Source organism: Monodelphis domestica, chromosome 6 (assembly GCF_027887165.1).
Source record: "Monodelphis domestica isolate mMonDom1 chromosome 6, mMonDom1.pri, whole genome shotgun sequence".
In the NCBI taxonomy this organism is placed as follows: Eukaryota; Metazoa; Chordata; class Mammalia; order Didelphimorphia; family Didelphidae; genus Monodelphis; species Monodelphis domestica.
The window spans coordinates 287623100-287645568 of NC_077232.1; the positions used below are offsets into that span (position 1 = coordinate 287623100).

The 22469-nt window shown below is 37.2% G+C and overlaps 1 protein-coding gene across 3 annotated transcripts; it reads left to right on the forward strand.

Annotated features, from left to right (window-relative positions):
• Positions 1–1299: 1299 nt before the first annotated feature.
• TIGD2 (tigger transposable element derived 2) lies at positions 1300–21200 on the forward strand. Of its 3 annotated transcripts, XR_008913038.1 has the most exons (3): positions 1300–4998; positions 5146–5313; positions 10594–21200. XR_008913038.1 is itself a non-coding variant. In XM_016422958.2 (2 exons), the coding sequence occupies exon 2, from the start codon at positions 6171–6173 to the stop codon at positions 7755–7757; it is 1587 nt and encodes a 528-aa protein (XP_016278444.2). In that variant the 5' UTR covers positions 1338–5048; positions 5146–6170; the 3' UTR covers positions 7758–8072. The 3 variants fall into 3 exon arrangements, 2 of the variants coding, with proteins under 2 accessions (XP_016278444.2, XP_003341417.2); XM_016422958.2 differs by lacking the exon at positions 10594–21200 and having other exon boundaries at positions 1338–5048; positions 5146–8072; XM_003341369.4 differs by lacking the exon at positions 10594–21200 and having other exon boundaries at positions 1338–4998; positions 5146–8072.
• Positions 21201–22469: the final 1269 nt, after the last annotated feature.

The window sequence follows — 22469 nt, forward strand, 5'->3', positions numbered from 1 at the left end:
GCAAATATTGATAATATGGAAATAGGTCTTGATCAATGATACTTGTAAAACCCAGTTGAATTGCATGTGGGCTATGAGAGGGAGGAGGGGGAAGAGGAGGGAAAGAACATGAAACATGTAACCATGGAAAAATATTCTAAATTAAATAAATAAATAAAAAAGAATCAATATTGTATATTGCTTCCAAGAGAGAAGAGCAATAAGGGCTAGGCAGTGGGGATTAAGTAACTTGTCCAGGATCACATAGTTAGTAAGAATCTGAGACCAGATTTGAACCTAGGACCTACTTTAGGCCTGGATCTCAATCCACTGAGTGACGTAGTTGCTCCCAAGTTTCAATACTTTTTAAGAAAAAAAATACTAGCCCATTGTTTAGGGGAACAAGGATTAGGATACTCTTTCTACCACAAAGATTTAACATGTGGTAAGGCTGGTTATATAAGGGGAAAGCTGGGAAGCTGATTTTTTTGCACCCTTAATATTAAGGCCCCTCATAGTTTTAATTCACTCAGAATATACTGGTGGATCAGGATACTTTCTCCCCTAGCCTTTTGCTGTGCACTTTCCCCTTGTATCTAGCTGTGTCCCTTTCCAAGAAAATGTTATGTTACTGCACCCAGTGTATTTTCCCTATATCTGTGCCATTTATGACAAAAAGATTTTCATCACCCTGCATACCTTAGTGGTTTTTTCCTTTATAAGCCCTATGTAATTCAAGGCTGATATGCCTTCTTCTTCCCAGTACATACATGGTGCCGGCTCTCAAGTCATTTGATTGACCTAAATAAAATGCTTATTGGATTTTTCCTGACTCAGTTTCTCTAGTTTGACATAAGTAAATAAATTTACTTTGTCTTAGTTAATTTGCAAAGCACAGTACGTGGGAGGTGATAATCTAACCTTGGTAGTATTGGGGTATAAAAGAATGTTATTAAGGAGGGTACTGAGGTATATACTTTGCTGGATGATTACAAAGTATTTTTCAGTTCTCCTTCTTGAAGGAAAGCCAAGAGTGATTTCCCTTCAGTGGGCCAGTACACAAACTACTTTTGAGTGTGTGTGTGTGTGTGTGTGTGTGTGTGTGTGTGTGTGTGTGTATTCCCATACAACTACTCCTTATATAATATAAATAGAATTTATATATATAATTTATATATTATAGAATAAATATAATTTATATATAAATATAATTTATAATATGTAAATTCTATTTATTTATATTATATAAGGAGTAGTAATAACAGTAACTTATTTTTGTTGAGTGTCTCCAAATAGACAAATCAGTTAGCCAAAATATCTCAGAGGCTAACTGACCAGTGTGGCTCTGAGATGGCACTCAGAGCCCAGACAAGCAGGTCTTCTCTTCTCAAAACAATTCTCAAAGTAGCAGATCTGACACATTCCTCCTCATGATGAATTTCCACAGTGAGGAAAGTGGAAAACCCTTAAGATAGTTTCATAGTTCTCTTTCTTTCCTATGACAGCAGAGCTATATCCAGAGAGTAAATGCTGAGACCAGTCAATCTCTTCTGAAGTTAGAGATCAACTGCTCCCAGAATTCTGCCTGCTCTACTCCTTCAAAGTTCCAAGCTCATGCACAGAGTTCCTTCTTGCCTCATCTACTCTTCAGTCTCTGGAATAATCCTACAACATTCCTTATCTTATCAAACCTAATCAATATATTACTAATTTACTAATGTCCTTACTATACCTTGAAGAGTCATAAGGATTCTGAGATGAGAAGATAAGAAAGGAAAACATTTCAGAGATGGCAGATAACCTATTCAAAATTATAGCAGTGAGTGCCAGAATTTATTGTATGGGGAATTGTAAGTAGATCAGGTTGGAAGGAACATAGGGTAGATAAGAAAGGGACATATGAAATTACCTTGGAAAAATAGGCTACTGCCAACTACAAAGGGCTTTAAATATCTTACAGATAAGGGGAAAGTTAGGTGTTGGTGAATTGAGAGCCAACCTAGAGATGGGCTTAAATCTGGCCTCTTCTGCCTTGGAACCAATACTGAGTATGATTCTAAGATGGAAAGTAAGAGTTTTTTAAAAATAGGGTAGTTAGGTGGATGGGTAAGTTTGGAGGACAAAGTAATGAGTTTCATTTTTGATGTTGACTTTAAGACACCCATTAAGATATGCAAGTGGCACTTAGTTAAGGAATTTAGGGGACAACAGGTTTGGGCATCATCTGGAAAACCATGATAACTAATATTTGTTAAGATCATCGAGAGAGGAAAGCCTAGAGCAGAGTCCTAGGATACATCCATGAATATAGAGGAAGGGTGAAAGGGAAACAGAATAAGCATTTATTAAATGCCTACTATGTGCCAGGCACTATGAAAAGTCCTATATAATTTCATTATTTCTTATAATAACCCTGTGAGGTTGGGGTATTATCACCCCCATTTTACAGTTGGAGAAATTGGGAGAAAAACAATGGGTAAGTGACTTGCCCAGCCTCACATAGTAAGTGTCTGAGGCAGGATTGTAACTTGGGTTTTCCTCACTGTAGGTCCAGTGTTCTAGGTTCCTTAGCTGCTAGTGGCATATGATGATCAAGTCTAAAAGACGAAGAAAGTCAGAAGATATAGAGCAAAATGTCATGCAAACCAAGGAAGGATCAGAGTACTCAAAAGGGTAAAAAATGTTGAACACTGCAATCATATCAGTAAAGATGGGGACTATGAAAAGCCTTTGGTATGAACAATTAAGAGACCTTTGGTAATTTCATAGGGAACAATTTTAGTTGAGTGGTAAGAGTTGGAAGCCATATTGCAGGGGATGGAGAAGTGTACAAGATTAAATGAGGTAGGGGTAGCTAAGTGGCTCAGTGGATTGAGAGTCAGGCCTAGAGACTGGAGGCCCTGGGTGCAAATATGACCTCAGACACTTCCTAGCTGTGTGATCCAGGGCAAGTCATTTAACTCTCAAGGCCTAGCTCTTATCACTCTTCTGTCTTGGAACCAACCCACAATACTGATTCTCAGACAGAAGGTAAGGGTTTAAAAAAAATTTGACCTAAGGGCCCTTTCAGTTCCAAATCTATGATCCTGTGATATTTCTTTTAAATAATTACTGTTTAATGTCCTTCCATCTTCTCAAAATCTTCATTTCCTAAACTATTATGCTATCCTAAAGAAGTTAAGTCTCAGTTCCTATTAAGGCTACGGGCTTTCCTCTGTAAATGAGATGAAGTTGCTGTCATCTTTTCCCCTTCAAGCTAAGACTCTTAGGAGGGTAGATGGGATATCAGGGTGAGTACCCAATTCATCTGCTCTGTAAGCATTTGCTCTTTCAGTGACTTCTGGATAAGGCAAGTGATTCCATTTCAGTGGGCAATATCAGGTATGAATTAAGAAAATAAACGCTTTATTTTCCGTCAGACAGTAACTCATGTTTACGATCATTTTCTGCAGGTTTCTAATTCTAGGAACACTAAATCAATCCTTCATCCAACTTCACTTCCCCACCACTAGCCGCAAACACCCCAGGAAAGAATATTTTAACACTTTTGATTCCACCAACCTCCCTTACCACACTTCAGGAAATAAAATTTAATTTGGGGAGTTGACCTAAAAATGCCGGATTTAATGTAATCACCTAGATGCCTTTCGAAGCCTTGAATGCAGCTGCCACTCACAACTCCAGAAAGCTGCAGGGGTATGGTTCTAACACGGAACTAACCTTCCCAGCTCTGCTCTTGTTCCCCAGACCACAGCCTGGGCGCAGGAGCCCGGCAGAGTGGGGCCTTCGGGGGAAACCTTTAGGAGTGACGCGCGCCTGCGCAGTTCTCTGCGGCCGGATTCTTTCCGTGTTTGTAAACATGCTTCGCCTGGGTTTGCTTCTCCCCTTCCTTCTTAGTCATGGGTCTGGATGTTGTAGGCAATGACGTTTTTTCCCTTCGTCTCTTATAGAGAAGAGGCCGCCTTGCTTGGCAGGTTGGTGGCGTATGCAGTGCAGAGGAGATGATTTTGGGCAGCGACATGTGAGCACAGCGCTGGTGCTTGAGCCAGCTGACCTGAATAGAGAAGGGACTGCAAACGCTGACGGGCTCCTCAAGGAACGGCCCTGCGGAGCGGCCAAGACCATTTTGGATGCCCTCTCGGATATCCTCATGTTTCTGGCCAGTCTTTCACACTCTCACAGATGCGGTTAGAGAAGCTGAATCGGGACACTTAAGTCCCTTCTGTGGATCACGCAATTTCTCACGCTCCCGGACCTCTAAGAGCCCCAGCAACCTGAAGTTGGGGAAGGGGGGGAAAAGGGGTTCAAACTCAAATTCACTGCGGGTTGGCATAATTAAGCCTGCAGGCCTCGCCCCTCCGAGAGGCTGCGCGTTGCTGGGTGGGTCTTATTGAATTCTTGACTGCCCCGCCGTAGCACGCCATTGGCTGCAGACCCAATATTTGGGGACGCACCCGTTCTGCTTCTCCCCACATCATTGACGTAATGTTCCAATGTTGTCTCCGCCTTTCTCCGCCCCTCTGATGACAAAACCATCTGGCCGTAATTTATTGGGACCTCTTGCTCTCTGTTGGGAGCTGAACTGGCCACGCCCTTCCCCAGGTAGCTCCACCCTCCCCGTCAGATGACACCGCCCCTCCCTCCAGCTGATTCCGCCTTTTCTCTCCAAATGGCCCCGCCCCTTCCCCGGCTGGCTCCGCGTCCTCCGGGACCGCTTCCCTAATCCCGCACCTTCCGGCTCCGGGGCCACGTCCAGCTGCCTGTCTTTCTCCTTTCTCCTCCTGAGCCTCCGTTTGCGCAGCCGCTGCCTTGGGCCGGTAGAGGGGGAGGAGTTTTCCGGGGCCCCCTTGTCCCTAGCTACCTTGCATTCGCTCCGGGTCTCCGGCATCCGCGGAAGAGGAATCGGCTAGTCCCCCTCTTCTCTCCTCTCCCAGCCGGCAGAGGAGGCGGCTCCAGACCCGGTGCTGCGGGCCGAGGCGCCGGCGCTCACTCGCACTGCCCTCTTCTGTGCCGGAGGAGGTAGGCACCCGAGGCCTCTCGGTACCCCGCCCAGTGTTGCCTCGCGCGCTGTGGGTAACAGCCCTCTAGACCTTGCACACTGATGATAATTACATTTAATGTTGCTGAAAGCGAGGCTGAAATCATGTTTTTGGTGTTTTTCTTTAGGTCTTGGAGACTCAGAATTTGTATTCAGCCGTCAGTTGGCCCACGGTGGATCATCTTTCTCCTGGATCTTTGTAGCATCTTCCTCATTGCTCTTTTTGCCTTTATCCTCTCCCTACAGGTCCTGATTGTGCTACCAAGCTTGACCTTGATGCTTATATATTTTACCAGGTGACAACACTTTCCCCCTACTTCCTCTTGTCCCAGTTGTCATCTACATTTATGTTAGGTATAATAGAGCTGCAGAGAACAAAGTCCTCCATTTGTTTCTTCTCAAGTATCTTATTTTTAAGTTTTACCCTTCTTACCCTTCAAAGTACAATAATCATTCAAATAACGTTTAAGAAACATGCTCTGCTTCCTATATAACTTTAGATCAAGCTGTATCACTCCTCTGAGGAATCCCATCCTCTCCAGGAAGTCTTTCCTGACTAGAACCTAATCTACTTTTATATTATACTGAACCATAGGAGAATTCTTCCAACACATTTTGAGTGCTGTATTCCAAGTTATTGTCCCAGCCCCTCCAAAATTAGGATTCTGTTAGGGAAGGGGAATCTAGCATTAAGTCTTTGTACTGGAAGCCGGTAAGGTATTATTATTCCTATATCCCCCCTTCTTCTCTCAGACCCCTAGTCCATGAAAGGAGCACATGCTGAATTAGGAAGCAAAGAGATTCCAAGTAAGAGGTTGTAAAGAGGTTGTAATGATAATTGGAAACTGGGAAAACTTTTTAAAGGAACTTCTTTTGGCAAGAGATAGCATTTCCTAACAGATTCCTTGGTATTTGGCTTTGCAGGTAATTTCCCAGCCTCTCAAAATATTTAAATCAAAAATCATTTATCAAAATCTTGTACATTTCTCAATACCCACCATATACGGGGAGTCTCAGGAGTAGAGGAGGAAAAGCAGACTTTCAAATTCCATTATCAACTTTATGCTCTCTTAGAATTTCTGAATTGCCAAAAACTCAGATAGTAAGTAAGGTCAGGATCCCATCTTTTGATTGTATAAAGTATACAGTTAAAATGTCCGGAAAACGTAAGCGTGTAGTGTTAACAATTAAGGATAAACTTGACATTATAAAGAAACTTGAAGAAGGTAGCTCTTTCAAAAGACTTTCAGTTGTTTATGGGATTGGTGAATCAACAGTTCGGGATATAAAAAAGAACAAAGAGCGAATTATAACTTATGCTAATAGTTCAGACCCAACAAGTGGTGTATCCAAACGCAAATCTATGAAGTCATCGACATATGAGGAACTTGATAGAGTTATGATAGAATGGTTCAACCAACAAAGAAATGAGGGGATTCCAGTATCTGGGACAATTTGTGCAAAACAAGCAAAATTCTTCTTTGATGCTTTGGGGATGGAAGGTGATTTTAATGCATCATCTGGCTGGCTAACCCGTTTTAAACAGCGGCATGGCATTCCAAAGGTTGCTGGTCAGGGTACAAAGTTAAATGGGGATGAAACAGCAGCCAGTGAATTTTGCTGCAAATTCAGGGAATTTGTTGAAAAAGAGAATCTACAACCAGAGCAGATTTATAGTGCTGATCAAACCGGATTATTTTGGAAGTGTCTACCATCAAGGACATTAGCTTTTGAAACGGAACACAGTACTTCTGGATATAGATCAAGCAGAGAGAGAATCATTGTCATGTGTTGTGCTAATGCCACTGGTTTACACAAACTTAATCTTTGTGTGGTGGGGAAAGCAAAGAAACCTCGTTCATTTAAAGGAACTGAACCTTCCAACCTCCCTGTCTCTTACTTCAGTCAAAAAGGTGCATGGATAGAGCATCCTGTTTTCAGGCAATGGTTTGTGAAAAATTTTGTGCCACAGGTACGGAAGAATTTAAAATCCAAAGGTTTGCTAGAAAAAGCAGTATTGCTTTTGGATTTTCCACCAGCTCATCCAGATGAAGAGATCTTGAGTTCAGATGATGGCAAAATATTTGTGAAATATTTACCTGCTAATGTGACAGCTTTAATTCAACCTATGTGCCAAGGAATTTTAGCCACTGTGAAGAGGTATTACCGAGCAGGACTTCTACAGAAATACATGGATGAAGGTATTGATCTTAAAATGTTTTGGAAGAACCTCACTGTGTTAGATGCTATTTATGAAGTGTCAAGGGCATGGAATATGATAAAGTCAGTGACCATTACAAGAGCATGGAATAAACTTTTCCCTGGTATTGAGGAAAATATAGGCTTGAATTTTGATGAGGGAGCTATTTTAGCAGCTAACTTAGCCACAGTTTTACAGCATACAGAAGGTTGTGAAAATGTTGATATTGAAAACATTGAAGACTGGTTTGAAGCTGAGAATACTGAACCAAATTATGATGTATTAACAGATAGTGAAGGGACACAAGGCCAGATAGACCAAGGTGACCACTCAAGCGAAAATGAGGAAGTAGAGGAAACAGAGCTTATTTCACAAAGGCACATTAGCCATAAATCTGCTCTTGAATGGACAGAGAATTTACTGGATTATCTGGAACAGCAGGATGATATGCTTCTGTCTGACAAACTGGTACTGAGAAGGCTTCGAACCACCATAAGAAAAAAACAGAAGACCCAAAATAATAACAAAAGTCAGCAATAATGTTTTTAAGTATTTGTGACTATTAACTTGCACTGAAGCTTCATTATTTTATTTAAAGTATTGTTAATTCCAAAGCAAAATACATTTTATGAATGTAGGATTAGCAATGCCACTGCTTTCTAATATTAACACGGATAATTAAGTTAATCTGTAACTTTCCAACAGTTTCTAATCTTTATTTGTATTAATTTGATCATGAGCCTCATGAGGCCAGTGATCCCCATGTATCTTGTTTTATATCCAAATGACATAGTGTCTAATATAGGGCAATCCACTTTGGGTTTCTCAATAAATACTGGATTATATATTCACTCACTTCAGTGAACTTCAGTTTTCAATTTTAACATACAGGGAAAGCTTTTTATTCTCATGACATTTCTCCATAGGAATGCTTCAAACAACTCAGCAAAGATTTTTCTTTAAAATATGTTTACCATTATAACAACTGGATCAAAATGAATGAAAAGGCTAATGCCTTCAAAATGTAGGAAGACTGAAAAAAGGGTATTTAGAAAATCAGTAATCCAGCTTTGATGGTTGTGAATGAAGAAGACCAAAATATCCCCTTGTATTGAAATGATTTTCATCTTCAGCTATGAGAGGAAGCTATTAGATAATCCTGGAAATACTCCTTTATTTTGTCTACTGATCATACAGAATTAGTTCTTTAAAAATGAAGTTGAGAATAGCAAGTACTTCATGAGTGGTAGGAGAGGAAAAACTTGTAACATAATCGTTTATTAGAGAGCATAAGCATAACTGCTTTCAGTTTTATGAAAAACAAAAATCTAGCACAACTTCTGTTGCCATTTCCAGGCCCTTTTAACTCTTTAACACACCAGATAATGTTAATCAACAGACAGATCAGGGTAACCTGTTTAGGGAAAGCTCTCAAAAGAAAATGGTCCACAATGGACAAATTCCAATTTAGGAAGGCATATACTTAGACCAGTAAAGAAACAACATTTAATGTAAAGAGCCCTAGATTATGAAAAATGATTTTGAGACCTAACTAAAAATGATGTTGATATTAATTTTATTGCCAAGAAAGTCAACATGGTTTTATTTGCAAATTTGTTTCCTGTAATAGGAAAATCAATATTTTTAGTGATGTTCACACTTCATTAAGGTGCTTAGTTGTTTTTGTTTTTTTTTTTAATTTAAGTACTCGTCCATATAATGAATGGCATTTGAGTGTTGCACGGAAAAAAATGAAACTGCTTTGGATTACAAAGCATTTCTATATGTTAAAGTGCTATCTGAGGATAGATATTGGTACAGTGCAGTTTACTAGATTAGCTAGCCATTACCCAACAGGGGTCTAGAAAGAATGAGGCCCAGCCAGGTAAGATATATGGGGGAAGAAATTTAGAAAAGTCCCAGAACATATATATTAAAATTAAAGACCTTGAGTAGCGTAGTAGGTCTGTTTTAAAGATAAAAAAATGAGTCATGCCTATTTTATGATTTTTCATCTGATGATGGTGGCAGTATATGACAACCCAGTGACTTTGTAAAGTTGAGGGACTTAAATATAAAATGTTACTATTTTCAAAGTGTTTTCATTTGGTGATACTAAATGTAAAAAAGTTATTGGCAAAATAAGGAAGAGGGTCTCTTGATGGAACTTGTTCGCCTTTTGGACTGGGATTACTAGGAATTTATAAAGACAATTTCTATTATACCTATACCCAAATGCAAGCATAAATATTTATCATATTAGATAGAGACTGATAAGCTAGAAAACAAAAACAAAAAAGCTGTTTATGTTTGAAACTGGTCCTGAGGGATCATAGAGCTGTAAATAACCTCAGAGAACACCTAGGCCAACCCTTCATTTTACAGATGAGAAAACTAAGTTCCATGGAAATTTAAGTGACATAAGGTCACAGAAAATATCAGGTAAGATTTGCATTCAAGCTTTACTGCAGTGTTGTATTTTTTCCTCTGAAACTTTGCTCTCAGGAATAATATCCAGAATATTTAGAAAAGGTTACTTTGGTTATAACCATTACAGAAGTAATTAAATGTCATAGTGGAGTAAGAATTATTATTGGAGTTAGGAAGCTCTGAGTTTTAATCCTGCCTCCGACTCTTTATTAGCTGTGTGATCCTGGGCTAGTCATATAACTTCCTTGGCCTGTTTCCCCATCTGTAAAATGGGGGTAATAATATACATTATTGTGGTGGTGTGAGCATCAACTAAGATAATATGTGTAGACCATTTTGCCATCCTTAAAGCCCTATATAAATGTTAGCTATTATTATTATTACAGTCTTAAATCTGAATGGAATTCAGTGTTTTAAAATGATATTTTCAATTTTGGCATCTTGATTTTAATCAATTAAAAATTTGAAAATCAGCAATAGGTTGATGTAACATTTTATTGCAGTTAAAAAATGAAACAGTTTCAATTAGTGTTATTTGAATAGTTTACAAGAGGGAGCAGTGCTAGAACATGAACTTTAGCTAAATATTACAATTTATAATAAGAACTAGCAATTATATAGTGCTTTAAAATTTGCAAAGCACTTCACATTTGTTGTCTCATTTAATGCCCTCAGCAACTCTAGGAGGTAAGTGCTATTATTATTCATCTTATACAGATGAGGAACAGGTTGAGAGAAGTTAAATGACTTGTCCATGGTCACACAGCTAATTAGGGTTTTAGTAGGGATTTGAGTTAAAGCCTTCCTGACTTCCAAGTTCCACCTCAGTCTGCAGCATCACCTAACTAAAAAGTGATTCTACTTAGCTAACCTATAACTAGACTTGTAACCAAGTGACTTTAAGATTCCTTTAAAATTTACCACATAATCCTTTTCCATATTTCAGGTCAATGACATCTCACACATGAGCTGAAGCAACCAAATGGTCCAGTGAATAGAAATTGGGCCTAGAGCCAGGAACTGAGTTGAAATTTGATCTCAAAAGTTTGTCACAACCTCTGACTACTTCAGTTTCCTCATCTATAAAATGAGGATGATAATTACATCTTCCAATGTTATTCTAAGAGTAAAAACAATAATTATAAAGTGCTTTGCAAATCTTAAAGCACTATTTTATTTGGTTAAAAAAAAGCTTTTAAGTCAAACTGTCATTGTAGCATTTGAACCTTTTAAAACAATAAAATGTTAAGTATTTGTTTTTTCTTAGCTAACAATATTTGTGTTAGGATACAGAACCAAATTGGATATTAATATAATGTGCTAAAGATGAAAAATGTTGATCTGATTTTTTAATTCAGTTAATGAATACAAATATGAAAATTCAAAGGTTATGTTCTAATGACATTTTAATGTCTAAATGGTATAATTCAAACCACAGAATGGTGTAATAGATTCAGGAAGGCCTGCCTGTGGCATATGCTAGATGTATGTGATCACAGACAAATTACTTAGCTTCCCAATGTCCCAGTCTTCTCCGGGACTGTTAAGTATAAGTTGATATGTATCAATGAAGAGGAATTTTCCCTACACAGATAAAACTATAGATCTGAACACTGCACCCCCCACCCATTCAAACTGTCTATGTGTGTAGGCTTATCTATAGTCCAACAATACAGATATTACCCAATTGCTTTGGTGCATTTATGTTTATTTTAATTGTAGAATTGGTGTCAGCATTGTACAATGGAAAGAACATTGATAAACACAGGAATTATGTTCAAGCCTTCAAAATTTGGGGAAATCACTTAACCTCTGGAAGCTTCAGTTTTTTCACTTATAAAATGAGGGTATTGGATTAAATGGCCCCTGAAGTGCAACTCTAGAGCTAGGATCTTATACAAATCACTGATTGAGTTTTACTTCCAGCCTAATATTGAGATAAGCCATGTGTGATTTATTGTTACTATGATAGGTTTCTCCCCCAGACATTCAACACATATAAATACACGTTTCCATTAAACTGGCTTACGATAGTATAACAATTTTTGTACCAGTAAAAGCAAGTACAAGTACATTTAGCTAGTAAAAAAATTTTGATACAAAGAAGTTTCTCATTTGAAAATAAAAGAAACTTTGTCAGAATTGTTTCTACATATTCAATATGTAGATTATTGTACTATCCTCATGGCATCCTCTAACTGTTCTCCTTCCCCCCACTCTTTATCTCATTGCCCTTGAGTGAACATCTTAGCTATTTGAGTCACACTCTTGTTAATTCTTTTGTTATTTTCAGTTTCATCTGTCACTGTTGCAGACAAGTTGAGCAGCACAAAATACTGTGCCATGTTGTTTTTTTTTTGGGTAACAGATAATTGCTGGGGAAGACTTGTGAAAGTCAGTAGAGGCACATGGCTGCTGAGACAAAACTAATGAATCACCCTTTGTTAACAGTTTCATCCATGGAAACTGAAAATACCTTCCTTTTCTCATCAGTGAAGCTGGCAAAGCTTCATCCACTGTTCAAGGAATGACAGCTGTTTTAATCATAAGAGGCTAGATTTAGAGCAACAGGAAGGAGAAAGTCATTAGGAAAAGAAAAGAGGAAAATGGGTAGGGTAGGTAGAATGAGCAGGCTATGAAGAGAAAAACCAAAGAAATTTAATTTTTGTCATGAATTTATAATCCAGAGTTCATGGGTCTACAATTAAAAGGTAATGTGCATAAAGGGCAAAGATGGTTGGAAAAAAGAGGGAATGTTAAAGAGAAAAGGGCAGAGGGATCCAGAGTGAGAAAAAAAGTAGAAGAGAAACAAGTATGAAAGGTGAAGATGTCAGTAGTGTACTCCGATAACCTGAGAGAACTTTAAGAGATCTCAGTAATCATCAAACCACCAAGTCTAACATTTCTCAGTCTTCTGGCATGTTTTACCACTGTAAACTACTGTAACAGGGAAGTAGTAGTAAGTAGCTAGATTTTGAGGGTCACTTGGTCATTTTTGCATATTTATCACTTGTGGGGTCAGACATACTCACATACTGACCCTAGTTCAGGCACCAGATAGTGAAATCAAAACCAGAAATTTTCATTTATCCAAGACAAACTGTTGTGGGAGAGTCTAGAGGACAGATGGGGAGCAGTGGCAACATACAAGCATAACCTAAATGGGATAAAAGGGGTCTTTGTTATCTCAGAGGATCCAACTTCCTCTTCTGTATAGAGGAAAAATTAGGCCCCAAAAGAGGATTACCATAGTGACAAGACCCTGGAAGTATGGATGCCTGGGGATCAAGAGAGGGAACAGGGTGTCATGGACCAATAGAGGACCTTGGGGATAATGATATCAAGACTTCCTTGGGGAAAAAGCAAGTCACTCCATTCTCTGGGGTAAAGTCCAGTTCACTTCCTGAGTTATCTCTGGTGGGTAGGGAACATATAAGGAGGCTATATTTCAAAATGCTACCTTTCCCTCAAAGTCATTTTTGCTATTGAATGTGCCATCCAAATGTGCTTTCATTGGACTCAACCTTATTATCTAGCCTTCGTTCTGATAGCTGTTACTCAAATTTTTTGTCAAGGCACTGTCCATTCTAATCCAGGCTTTGGCTCCCTAAAGGATAGGTTCTCAATATAGTATGATTGTCATTCAGGCTACCTACTTGGACTCCCACTACTCACCTGTTATACGAAAAAACTGCCTACAGATATTATACTAGGTTGAAAGGGGGGAGAGGCACAGACAGGCACCTCAAGATTTAGCATACTTGAGGTTACAGAGAATCTTCTCCCTTAAGAAACCCTTTCTCCCTTCAGCCCCCCCCCCCTCACCCTTACAAAGATTATCTGACTGCATTTAATTAACTAAAGCTGATTTAATAACAAATTCAAATCAGGAAGGTATCAGGTTAGAGGGAATAGGGATTTGCCCTATACTTTAGCATAGATTGGGTTTCAATTCTCTCTCAACTTTTGAGCTGAGCTCTGGCCTCAGAGGGTTGTGAAGTGTTTCTTTTATTCCTATTGTATCCTATATCTATGCTAGCTTTGGCCTCACAGGTTTGTGGAGGGTTTCTTTTATTCCTATTCTATACTATATCTATGCTGTGCTTTTTTAAGTTCAAAGTCTTTAGCAGTAGACAGCAAGAGGAAAAGAGATTCTAATCTTCAGAGCTGGTTGGGCCTGTATCTTTGGGCCAATGCCTCTAAAGACCAGTTCTACAATTCAAGCCACTCCCCTTAAATCCTTTTGTTCAATGACAGGATTCACAGGAATTCAGGTAGAGCAAACAGTTGGGAAAAATCCAGGCATAGAGGTAATTTCTATCCCAAGAGACAGGGAGAGAGCTTCTTCCAGTCCCCAGGTCCAAGAAACAGTTCCCCTCCAGAGCAACTGTCACTCTCCAAGTCTCCCCTCCTTCCTCCAACTGCTTTTGTTATCAATCAATCCTCTCTCCAATGTTCCCAACCCTTTCTGTGCAATTTTCCCCACACTTTAATTTTTGATGTTTTATGGATATCACAATTATTGCCCAATAACAGCCCTCCATTGAAACCTCTTTTAGCTAAGAAAATTGATTAATAAAACCAGTCAACAGTGCAATGACTGGTAGTATTTCACTATTTTCTTTTTTAGAGGAGATAAGTATTTAATATACTAATGTGTTGCAGACCGCTATTTTTTACCCAGAGTGAGAAATTTTTCTAGACACTCAACTCTGTTTTCTACCTTAATTTTACCAGCCAAACATCTTTATTCTTGGGGTCATGAGCCCTTGCTGTCATCATCTCTTTGGTCTGGTTAGACATTTGGTCTCAATCTCCTGACCTGTCCCATTTTGCTGTTACCCAATATAAGTAGTTTAGAGGTATTTTTCAGTACATAAAAGTTGAGAAAGTGATTTAACTATAAGTTGAGTTGCCTCCGGCATTTATTCTTAACTAAAAGATTTTCAGATAATTTAGGATAATTTAGAATATAGTAATATTTTTAGAGAAGTTAGTAATTTGAAATTGATCCTTTGGGAACACAATTAGTTGAAAATGTTTTCCTATAAGCTAAGAAATAAAAAAAAAACCACAGATGTAAGTCCAAAATTGAACTAGATGTTTTATAGGGGAAATCCACTATCTTAGTCTCTAATTAAGATTTATGATTCACAGAATTTTAAAAAAGATCTAAGGCATCTTTTCTCTCTGGTGGGAAAATAAGGCAATAATTAAATTTAGCACAAAAGTAACTGATTTTTTATTTTAAAATTCTTATGCCTAGTAATACAATAGTAAGTTGAATTTTTCTTTCTTTCTTTTTTTTTTTGTACGTATGTTCCTTCTAGGGGCATCTAGAATATATCCTCAGAGTATTTCATTTTTTGTAACGTGATTACACAATTCAATAAATATTTATTAACCATTACTATGTTCCCTGGTTCAGTGGACACATTGCTAGGAATATGAGAAGAAAAGATGGATTCTGCTTTTAGGAAGCTACATACTTTCATGGGAAGTATATACAGATAAGTAAATGCAAAATAGAAGTGAAATAAAGTAATTTGCAGGAAAGGGAGAACAACTAGAGGAATAAAAAAAAGTCTCATAGGAGGGGGCATTTAAGCTGACCCTTGGAAGTTCAGGATCTAGGGATTCTAAGATAAAGATGATCATTCCAGGCTTGGGATTGTGCAAAGATAATGGTGAGAGAGGAAATGTCCTATTTGGAAAATAGCAAGTAGGTCAGTTTGACTGGAACATAGATAGCTCACGAGGGTGCATATTATGTATACTCCTGCCTGGGCTAGGAATAATAGAAGATATGTTATAGACTGATAGAGTCACCAAATTATCATTAAGGAAGACTTAAAAAAACAAACTTTAAAATTATAGAAAACCACTTTCTACACATTCAGATTCCAGGATTGTAAAGTTCTATGTACCCCCCTCCCAAACACACACACACACACACACACACACACACACACACACACACCCCTCTCTAATGTGTCTATACCTCTATACATGTATTATATATGTATACATGATGCATATATTTGTATATGCATATCTAGTGTGAAGAATATATATGCAAGTGTGCATATATTATGTATACATGTCATATAGGATATATGTGTATAAATATAAATGTGTATAGTATACATATATGTACATATATTCATACAAGATAGTCAAATCTAATATTGTTATGAAAGGAAATTGGTTTGCTATCTACTGGAAAGTCTAGTTCATGTTAGATTGCTGACAATAGCCAGAATCAGAAAACCCATCAGAAGAACATGACAAAAACTTTTAGGAATGTAAGTATGTAACTCAAAATCTGGTACATTCTTGGAATATAATATTTGGTAATAAAAACAACTCCCTTTTTTGTTTTTTATTGTTCTTTTTATTAAAAAAAAACCCTTAACTTCCATCTTAGATTCAATACTGTGTATGAGTTCTAAGGCAGAAGAGCGGTAAGGGCTGGGTTATGTGACTTGCCCAGGGTCACACAGCTAGGAAGTGTCTGAGGTCAAAATTGAACCCAGGACATCCCATCTCTAGACCTGTATCTCAATCCACTGAGCCACCTAGCTGTCCCCTGGTTTTTCTTGTTCTAAATGTAAAAAGATAGCTATATTTCAAGTTAAGGCTGAAATCATATAACAGGAACTTAGATATTAAATGAGAAATCTGGAACATTCCATATTTGGTTTGAATTTCACACTGAGATAATGAAATTTTGATACTAGAAATCAAGATACTGAAATCCAATATAGTATAGAAAGATATAGAGTCAATGTCCAATGCAGAGCTATAGTTCTTATTATATTGTCATCAATAGTGAGAATCCTGTAGACACAATCAATGGAACTAGATATAACCAATAGAAATATCAATATAATTATCCTTTGACATTTGTGCTTCATATTTGTGATTCTGGTTATTTGCAGTCTGATCATTGATAAATGGAAATCTTTGGAAATTTGTGGCATGCTGTGAAGTTGCAGATGTATGTATGTGAAAAAAATTTTAAGCTATAAATGCATAAATACTATATATTATTCATCTTTCTTATCATTCACTACCATATTAAAGTTATATTTTGTTAAAAGTTTCAGTACATTGAAGAACTGTGGGCTATGCACTCTGTGTCGCTCCACCATCCAGACTCAGTCACATAATTTTCTCCTGTAATGATCATTGTATCTTGTGCTTTTCATGGGAGAAGGAGATCCATGAAGCTTTTGCTACAGCTACATGTTGTGGCTGTGAAGACTGAATAGTGGGCAAAAGACCTCTCTCGTGCAGAAACTGCAACTATTTTATGGGTGTAATGTGTTGTTTTATTTGTTTTTTTTTTGGTTTATGTATCAGAATTATTTAAAATAAAGGTTTGGGTTTGAGTCTAGTTATTAATGGTTTTCATAGATGTCCTGGGTTGAGGGATGACTAATATAAGACATAGAAATCTGGTCCATGTCTTCAGTTTACTAAAAGATCAATTAGTTTATTACCATTTGGTTTATGTTGTTCTGAATGGAAAGCATGGCGTGATTCCAAACTAAGGAAATTAAAACTTAATCCTGGGAACTGAGTATAAGGATGATATTAGAAAATGGGTCTTATTATATTAATTTAGAGATAAGAAGTAGAAAAGCTGCCTTGAAAAAGAATTGGAGTTTGAAGCAGATCTAAGATAGTGTCAATTTCAAATGTTGACAGTGTGTGTGTGTGGGAGGTTTTAATGGTTTTTCTGTGGCAGTTACTCTGAGAGAGTAGCAGTGACTTACTCTCTCTCAGAGTGCTGGGAAGAGGTGACATCTTTTCTCTCTTTTCTCACTGTCTGAGGTAAAAGGAATGGAGGGGAAAACCTGAAGGAGCTAAGTGATTTTCCTTTTCCAACTTGGGAAACACTATCTATTGCTGATTCATAAATTGCTTTTATATCTGAGAAGACCAAAGAAAGACCTGGTTTTTGATTTGAACTCTGAGTTTGCCAAGGCTCACAGTCCTAACTTGGTTCTTGCTGAGTCTTAACTAGCTATCCTTTGTTATTTTTATAACTTGGAGATAAAGTTAAGAATTATACGGATAATAATGTTAGTTTATTGTAGAATTGTGAAAATTTGGGTTAGTCAGATCAGGAAGGATCAGTGTACCCTGTGGAAACAGGAGAAGTGGTTCCTTGTGGAACCATGGAGTTTTATTTGGGTGGAGTTAGAATCCCTTAGAGTTAGAAATCCTTTTTTATCCTTATATTTTTAATAAATAGTTTATTTTTATATAACAGGAGTTTCCTTAGCATCCTTACACCTGGCCCTGAAGAGAAAGTTCACTCATGAGCTTCACTTCACTGATATAAAGTAAAAATACTTTGTAAGCACAGCAAGCAGAATATCAAATCAGTTTATAAATCAATAATCAATTCTTTGCCCATTATTTTTACACGAGATACCCAAATTCAGTACAGTTATACCATAGCATTGATCAAATACATAGTAGTTTCAATTCATGTTAAATTGCTGCAAATTGCTAGAATCCAGCAAACCTGTTAGTAGGAATTAATACAGCTTTTATGAACTTAAATGTGTATTTAGCTACAGAAAAAGGCATAGTTTACTCCCAATACAATATGATACTTTGTATTGTTATGAATTCAAAGGATTGCACTATTTCAAGCTTAGTTTATAAAAACTCATGTAAAATCCAACATATTAAGTCCAACCCAGTTATCCCAGATATTGATTCAAGATGTTATAAAGAGATTCTGTTCATGTTTGAATGATGCTAATATCTGGAATTCTGTAAAGCTTTCAGCAGAAACACAAGCAGGAAATAAGAAATTCCTTGAGAATAAAACATGGTCTGAAAGCTAATATATTCCATTTGGATTATGTTGCTGGACAATTTCAAGCAATCCAATGAATGTTTACTACTAGGAAAAAAAAGTAATTAAATCCAATTCCATTATATGAGGACAGTGATCCAATATCCAGTGAAGAGTGCTAGTTCAATGTAGATTACTGCCAACCAAGAGACTCTTAAGATCTAAGGAAAAAGCCAATATCTTTAAAAACTGAAATTAGTTACTAAAAATCTGGTACATTCTTTGAGTATGACATAAAAATAACTAGTTTATTCCTATTTGTTTTATATTGCTTTAAATCAGCAGGAGAAACTAGTTCAAGTTACGGTGATGAAAATTTACTATTAGGACTCAAGATAATGAAATCCAATTTTGATATAGTAGGACATTGATTCAGTATCCAGTAGATAGTTCCAATATTTGTTAGATTGTTGCCAATAGTTGGAATACTGACAATATTGCAGGAGAAACTAAACATTCAACATTTAGTAATGCACTAGGTAACTTAAAATATACTCTAGTTCTTCAATGTGATACATGGTTTATTTTCCTCCTATGTCATTTATTTTTGTTTTGAATCAATAGGATAACAATATAATGAAATAATATAGAATAATAGTTTTCAAATCTTTTGGTCATGGGGGAGAAGTTACCACATCTCTTCTAACATCACAATATCTTGGAAGCATTGAAAACATACTAGAACTAGTTATGAAAACAGCAGCTGGAAAGTCCCTTTAGCTTAGGACAATCTCTTCTACACCCCTCACCCCAGTAAGTAGAGTCCAATTTTATAGAAAGTATTTCTGATAAAGGCCTTATTTCTCAACTATGTGGGAACTGGGTCAATTTTATAAGAATGCATATCATTCTCCAGTTGATAAATGGTCAAAGGACATGAGCAGGCAGTCTTCAGATGAAGAAATCAAGACTATAGTCACAAGAAAATGCTCTAAATCATTCTTGATTAGAGAAATGCAAATTAAAACAACTCTGAGGTACCACCTCACACCTATCAAATTGGCTAATATGACAGAAAAGGAAAATAACAAATGTTGGAGGGAATGTGGGAAAATTGGGACACTAATGCACTGTTGGTGAAGTCATGAACTGATCCAAACATTCTGTAGAGTGATTTGGAACTATGTCCAAAAGGCTTTAAAACTATTTCATACTTTTTGATCCAGTAATACCACTAGTAGGTCTGTATCCCCAAGAAATTTTATAAAGGGAAAAGGACCTGTTTGTATAAGAATATTTATAACAGCTCTTTTTGTGGTGGCAAAGAATTGGAAATTGAGGGGATGTCCATCAATTGGTGGATGGCTGAATAAACTGTAGTATGTTTTTATGGAGTACTACTGTGCTTTGGAAAATGATGAGCAGGAGGATTTCGGAAAAACATGGAAAGACCTACATGAATTTATATAAAATGAAGTGAGGAGAACCAGGAGAAATTGTATACAGTAACAGCAATGATCAGCATTTACGAATGCTTAGCTATTCTTAGCAGTATAGTGGTCTAAGACAAACCTCAAGGACTCATGATGAAAAATGCCATCTGTCTCCAGAGGAAGCACTGATACAATCTGAATGCAGATGGATACATACTATGTTTCATTTTACTCATTAATTTTTCTTTTGTTTCTTTAATTTTTTTTCATATAATGACTAACTTGGGAAAATATTTAACACTGTTAAACATGTTAAAACAATATTAGATTGTTTTCTGTCTTATGGAGTGGGGAGGACACAAGGGAAGGAGGATAAGGATTTGGCTGAATTTTTTTTTTAAACCCAAAGATTGGGGGCAGCTAGGTGACTCAGTGGATTGAGAGCCAGGCCTAAGAGATGGGAAGTCCTAGGGTTAAATCTGGCTTCAGATACTTCCTAGCTGTGTGACCCTGGGCAACCCCCATTGCCCAGCCCTTACCACTCTTCTGCCTTAGAATCTGCCTTAGAACTTATAGAACCAGTATTGATTCTAGGATGTGTTACAGTAGGAAATAAGACTTAGGGCATGAGTGATTGACAGGGCATGGGATTAGAATTTTCCCTGGAGCTGGTGGAATAGAATCCCAGAGAAACAGTTAAGCAACTGACACAATCTCTCTGGACCTGGATGAAGGAGGGGGCATATTTTCCCAGAGCAGCTTGAGAAACCATCATTCAAATTACACGCCTGGGAATATCTCTGGCTGAGCTAGGTAGACTGCATAACTTAATTTTTATGCATTTTAATTTATCTAGATAAGGTTTCATTAGAGATAAGGCAGTAAGTTGGACCATTCTAAAGTCCCTCTAAGAGTGGTACAGTCCAGAGGGGGAGGCCAGCGGAATTCTACGACTCTGGGAAAGCTGTGGGAAATTGAAAAACAATAAAGGGCCATTACCTTGTTCTTGGTGGCCATATTAGAAAATTGTTTTTTTTCAGAATTTCAACTTTATGATTGTTTATTGTAAAATATGATCATAGTGGAGTTTAATACCACTATTTCACCAGTGTATACTGTATTACAAATGAATATGAATCTGACGGGACATAATAATAAATGTTATTAAGATCTTGTGGGATTGCATTCTGCATATCCCTTACATTCTATTTGTAATGTTTCCAAATGTATGTGCAATGCTTTTAGACTACAACTGTATGAAACCTATAATGGAAATAAAACTGAAAACTGTATTATCACATATTCCCCTCTGTCATGTCTGTCTGTATGTCTTGTTTAAGTGTACAGTGGTATTTATTTACACCAGCAAATGCTTAAAAGCTATGGTCATCTGGGTTATAAAGGATTCAGAGTTTAAATTGATGGTGGTACAAATGAAACAACAACTGGATCAGATGGAGTTATACATAAAAGAAAATAAGATGGTGAATAAGAGAAATGAGTGTGGGGATACTGGAAATAATGGGGAAATGAAACAACTTAATAGATTACAAAAAGAAGAGGCTACTGGGATGGTTACCCTATGTCCACTTAGGGATCTCCCTGTAGTTTCCAAAGATGAAATATTCCAAGTAAAAACCTACAAAAGATTCACCCCTGAGGACTTGGAATCAATTAAAAGGAGAACTTCTAGCTTTACAGAAGAACCCAATCCATCTATTAAGGAAATGAAAAGGGCAATAGATCTGTTTGACCCTGACTATAATTATTTTGCATTGCTAATGAAGGAACTATTAACTAAGAGGGAACGTAACAAGTTTGTGGAAGAGACAAGATCAAACCCTCTATTGGTATCCTGGCCAGAACAATATGATATGGATATGAATAACAAAGATAGATATGATGAAATGAAGGAATGTAGGGAAGCTATAATTGAGGTTATGGGTTGGTATACTAAAAGACCAACTGCCTGGTCAAAATTTGAGGCAATTAAGCAAAAGATCACAGAAACACCTACGGCCTTCCTCGAAAAAAATTACTGAGGTGACTGAAACATTCCTTAGCACAGATGTATTCAGAGAAGGGGCCTTTGCTCACATTAAAAGAATCTTTGCCAAAAATGCAGTTCCCCAAATCAAACTTTTCTTTAAGAATAATTACCCCAATTGGGAAGAAATAGATTTGGAGGACCTTAGGCATAAAGCTACATATTTAACCACTGACACTGAAGATAGATACGAGGAGAAAGATACTATAGTGGAAAACTTAGGGAAGCAAAATTAAAAGCTAAGGACAGTGAGATAAAAGAGGTCAAGACAGTGGCTGCTTTGAGATCCATGCAGCCTAGGAACAATTGTAGGCCTAGTGATAGATCAGGTCCCAGGAAATGCTTTTTATGTGATCGTGTCGGACACTTTTACAGAGACTGAAGATATAGGAGCCAAGTTGGGAGACAAATTAATAGGAATGGTGGTTTTAATAGGCAGTATAACAATAATAATTAGAGCAATAACCATTATAATAATTGGAATAATAACAATTGGTGGAACAACAATTATAATAATTATCAAA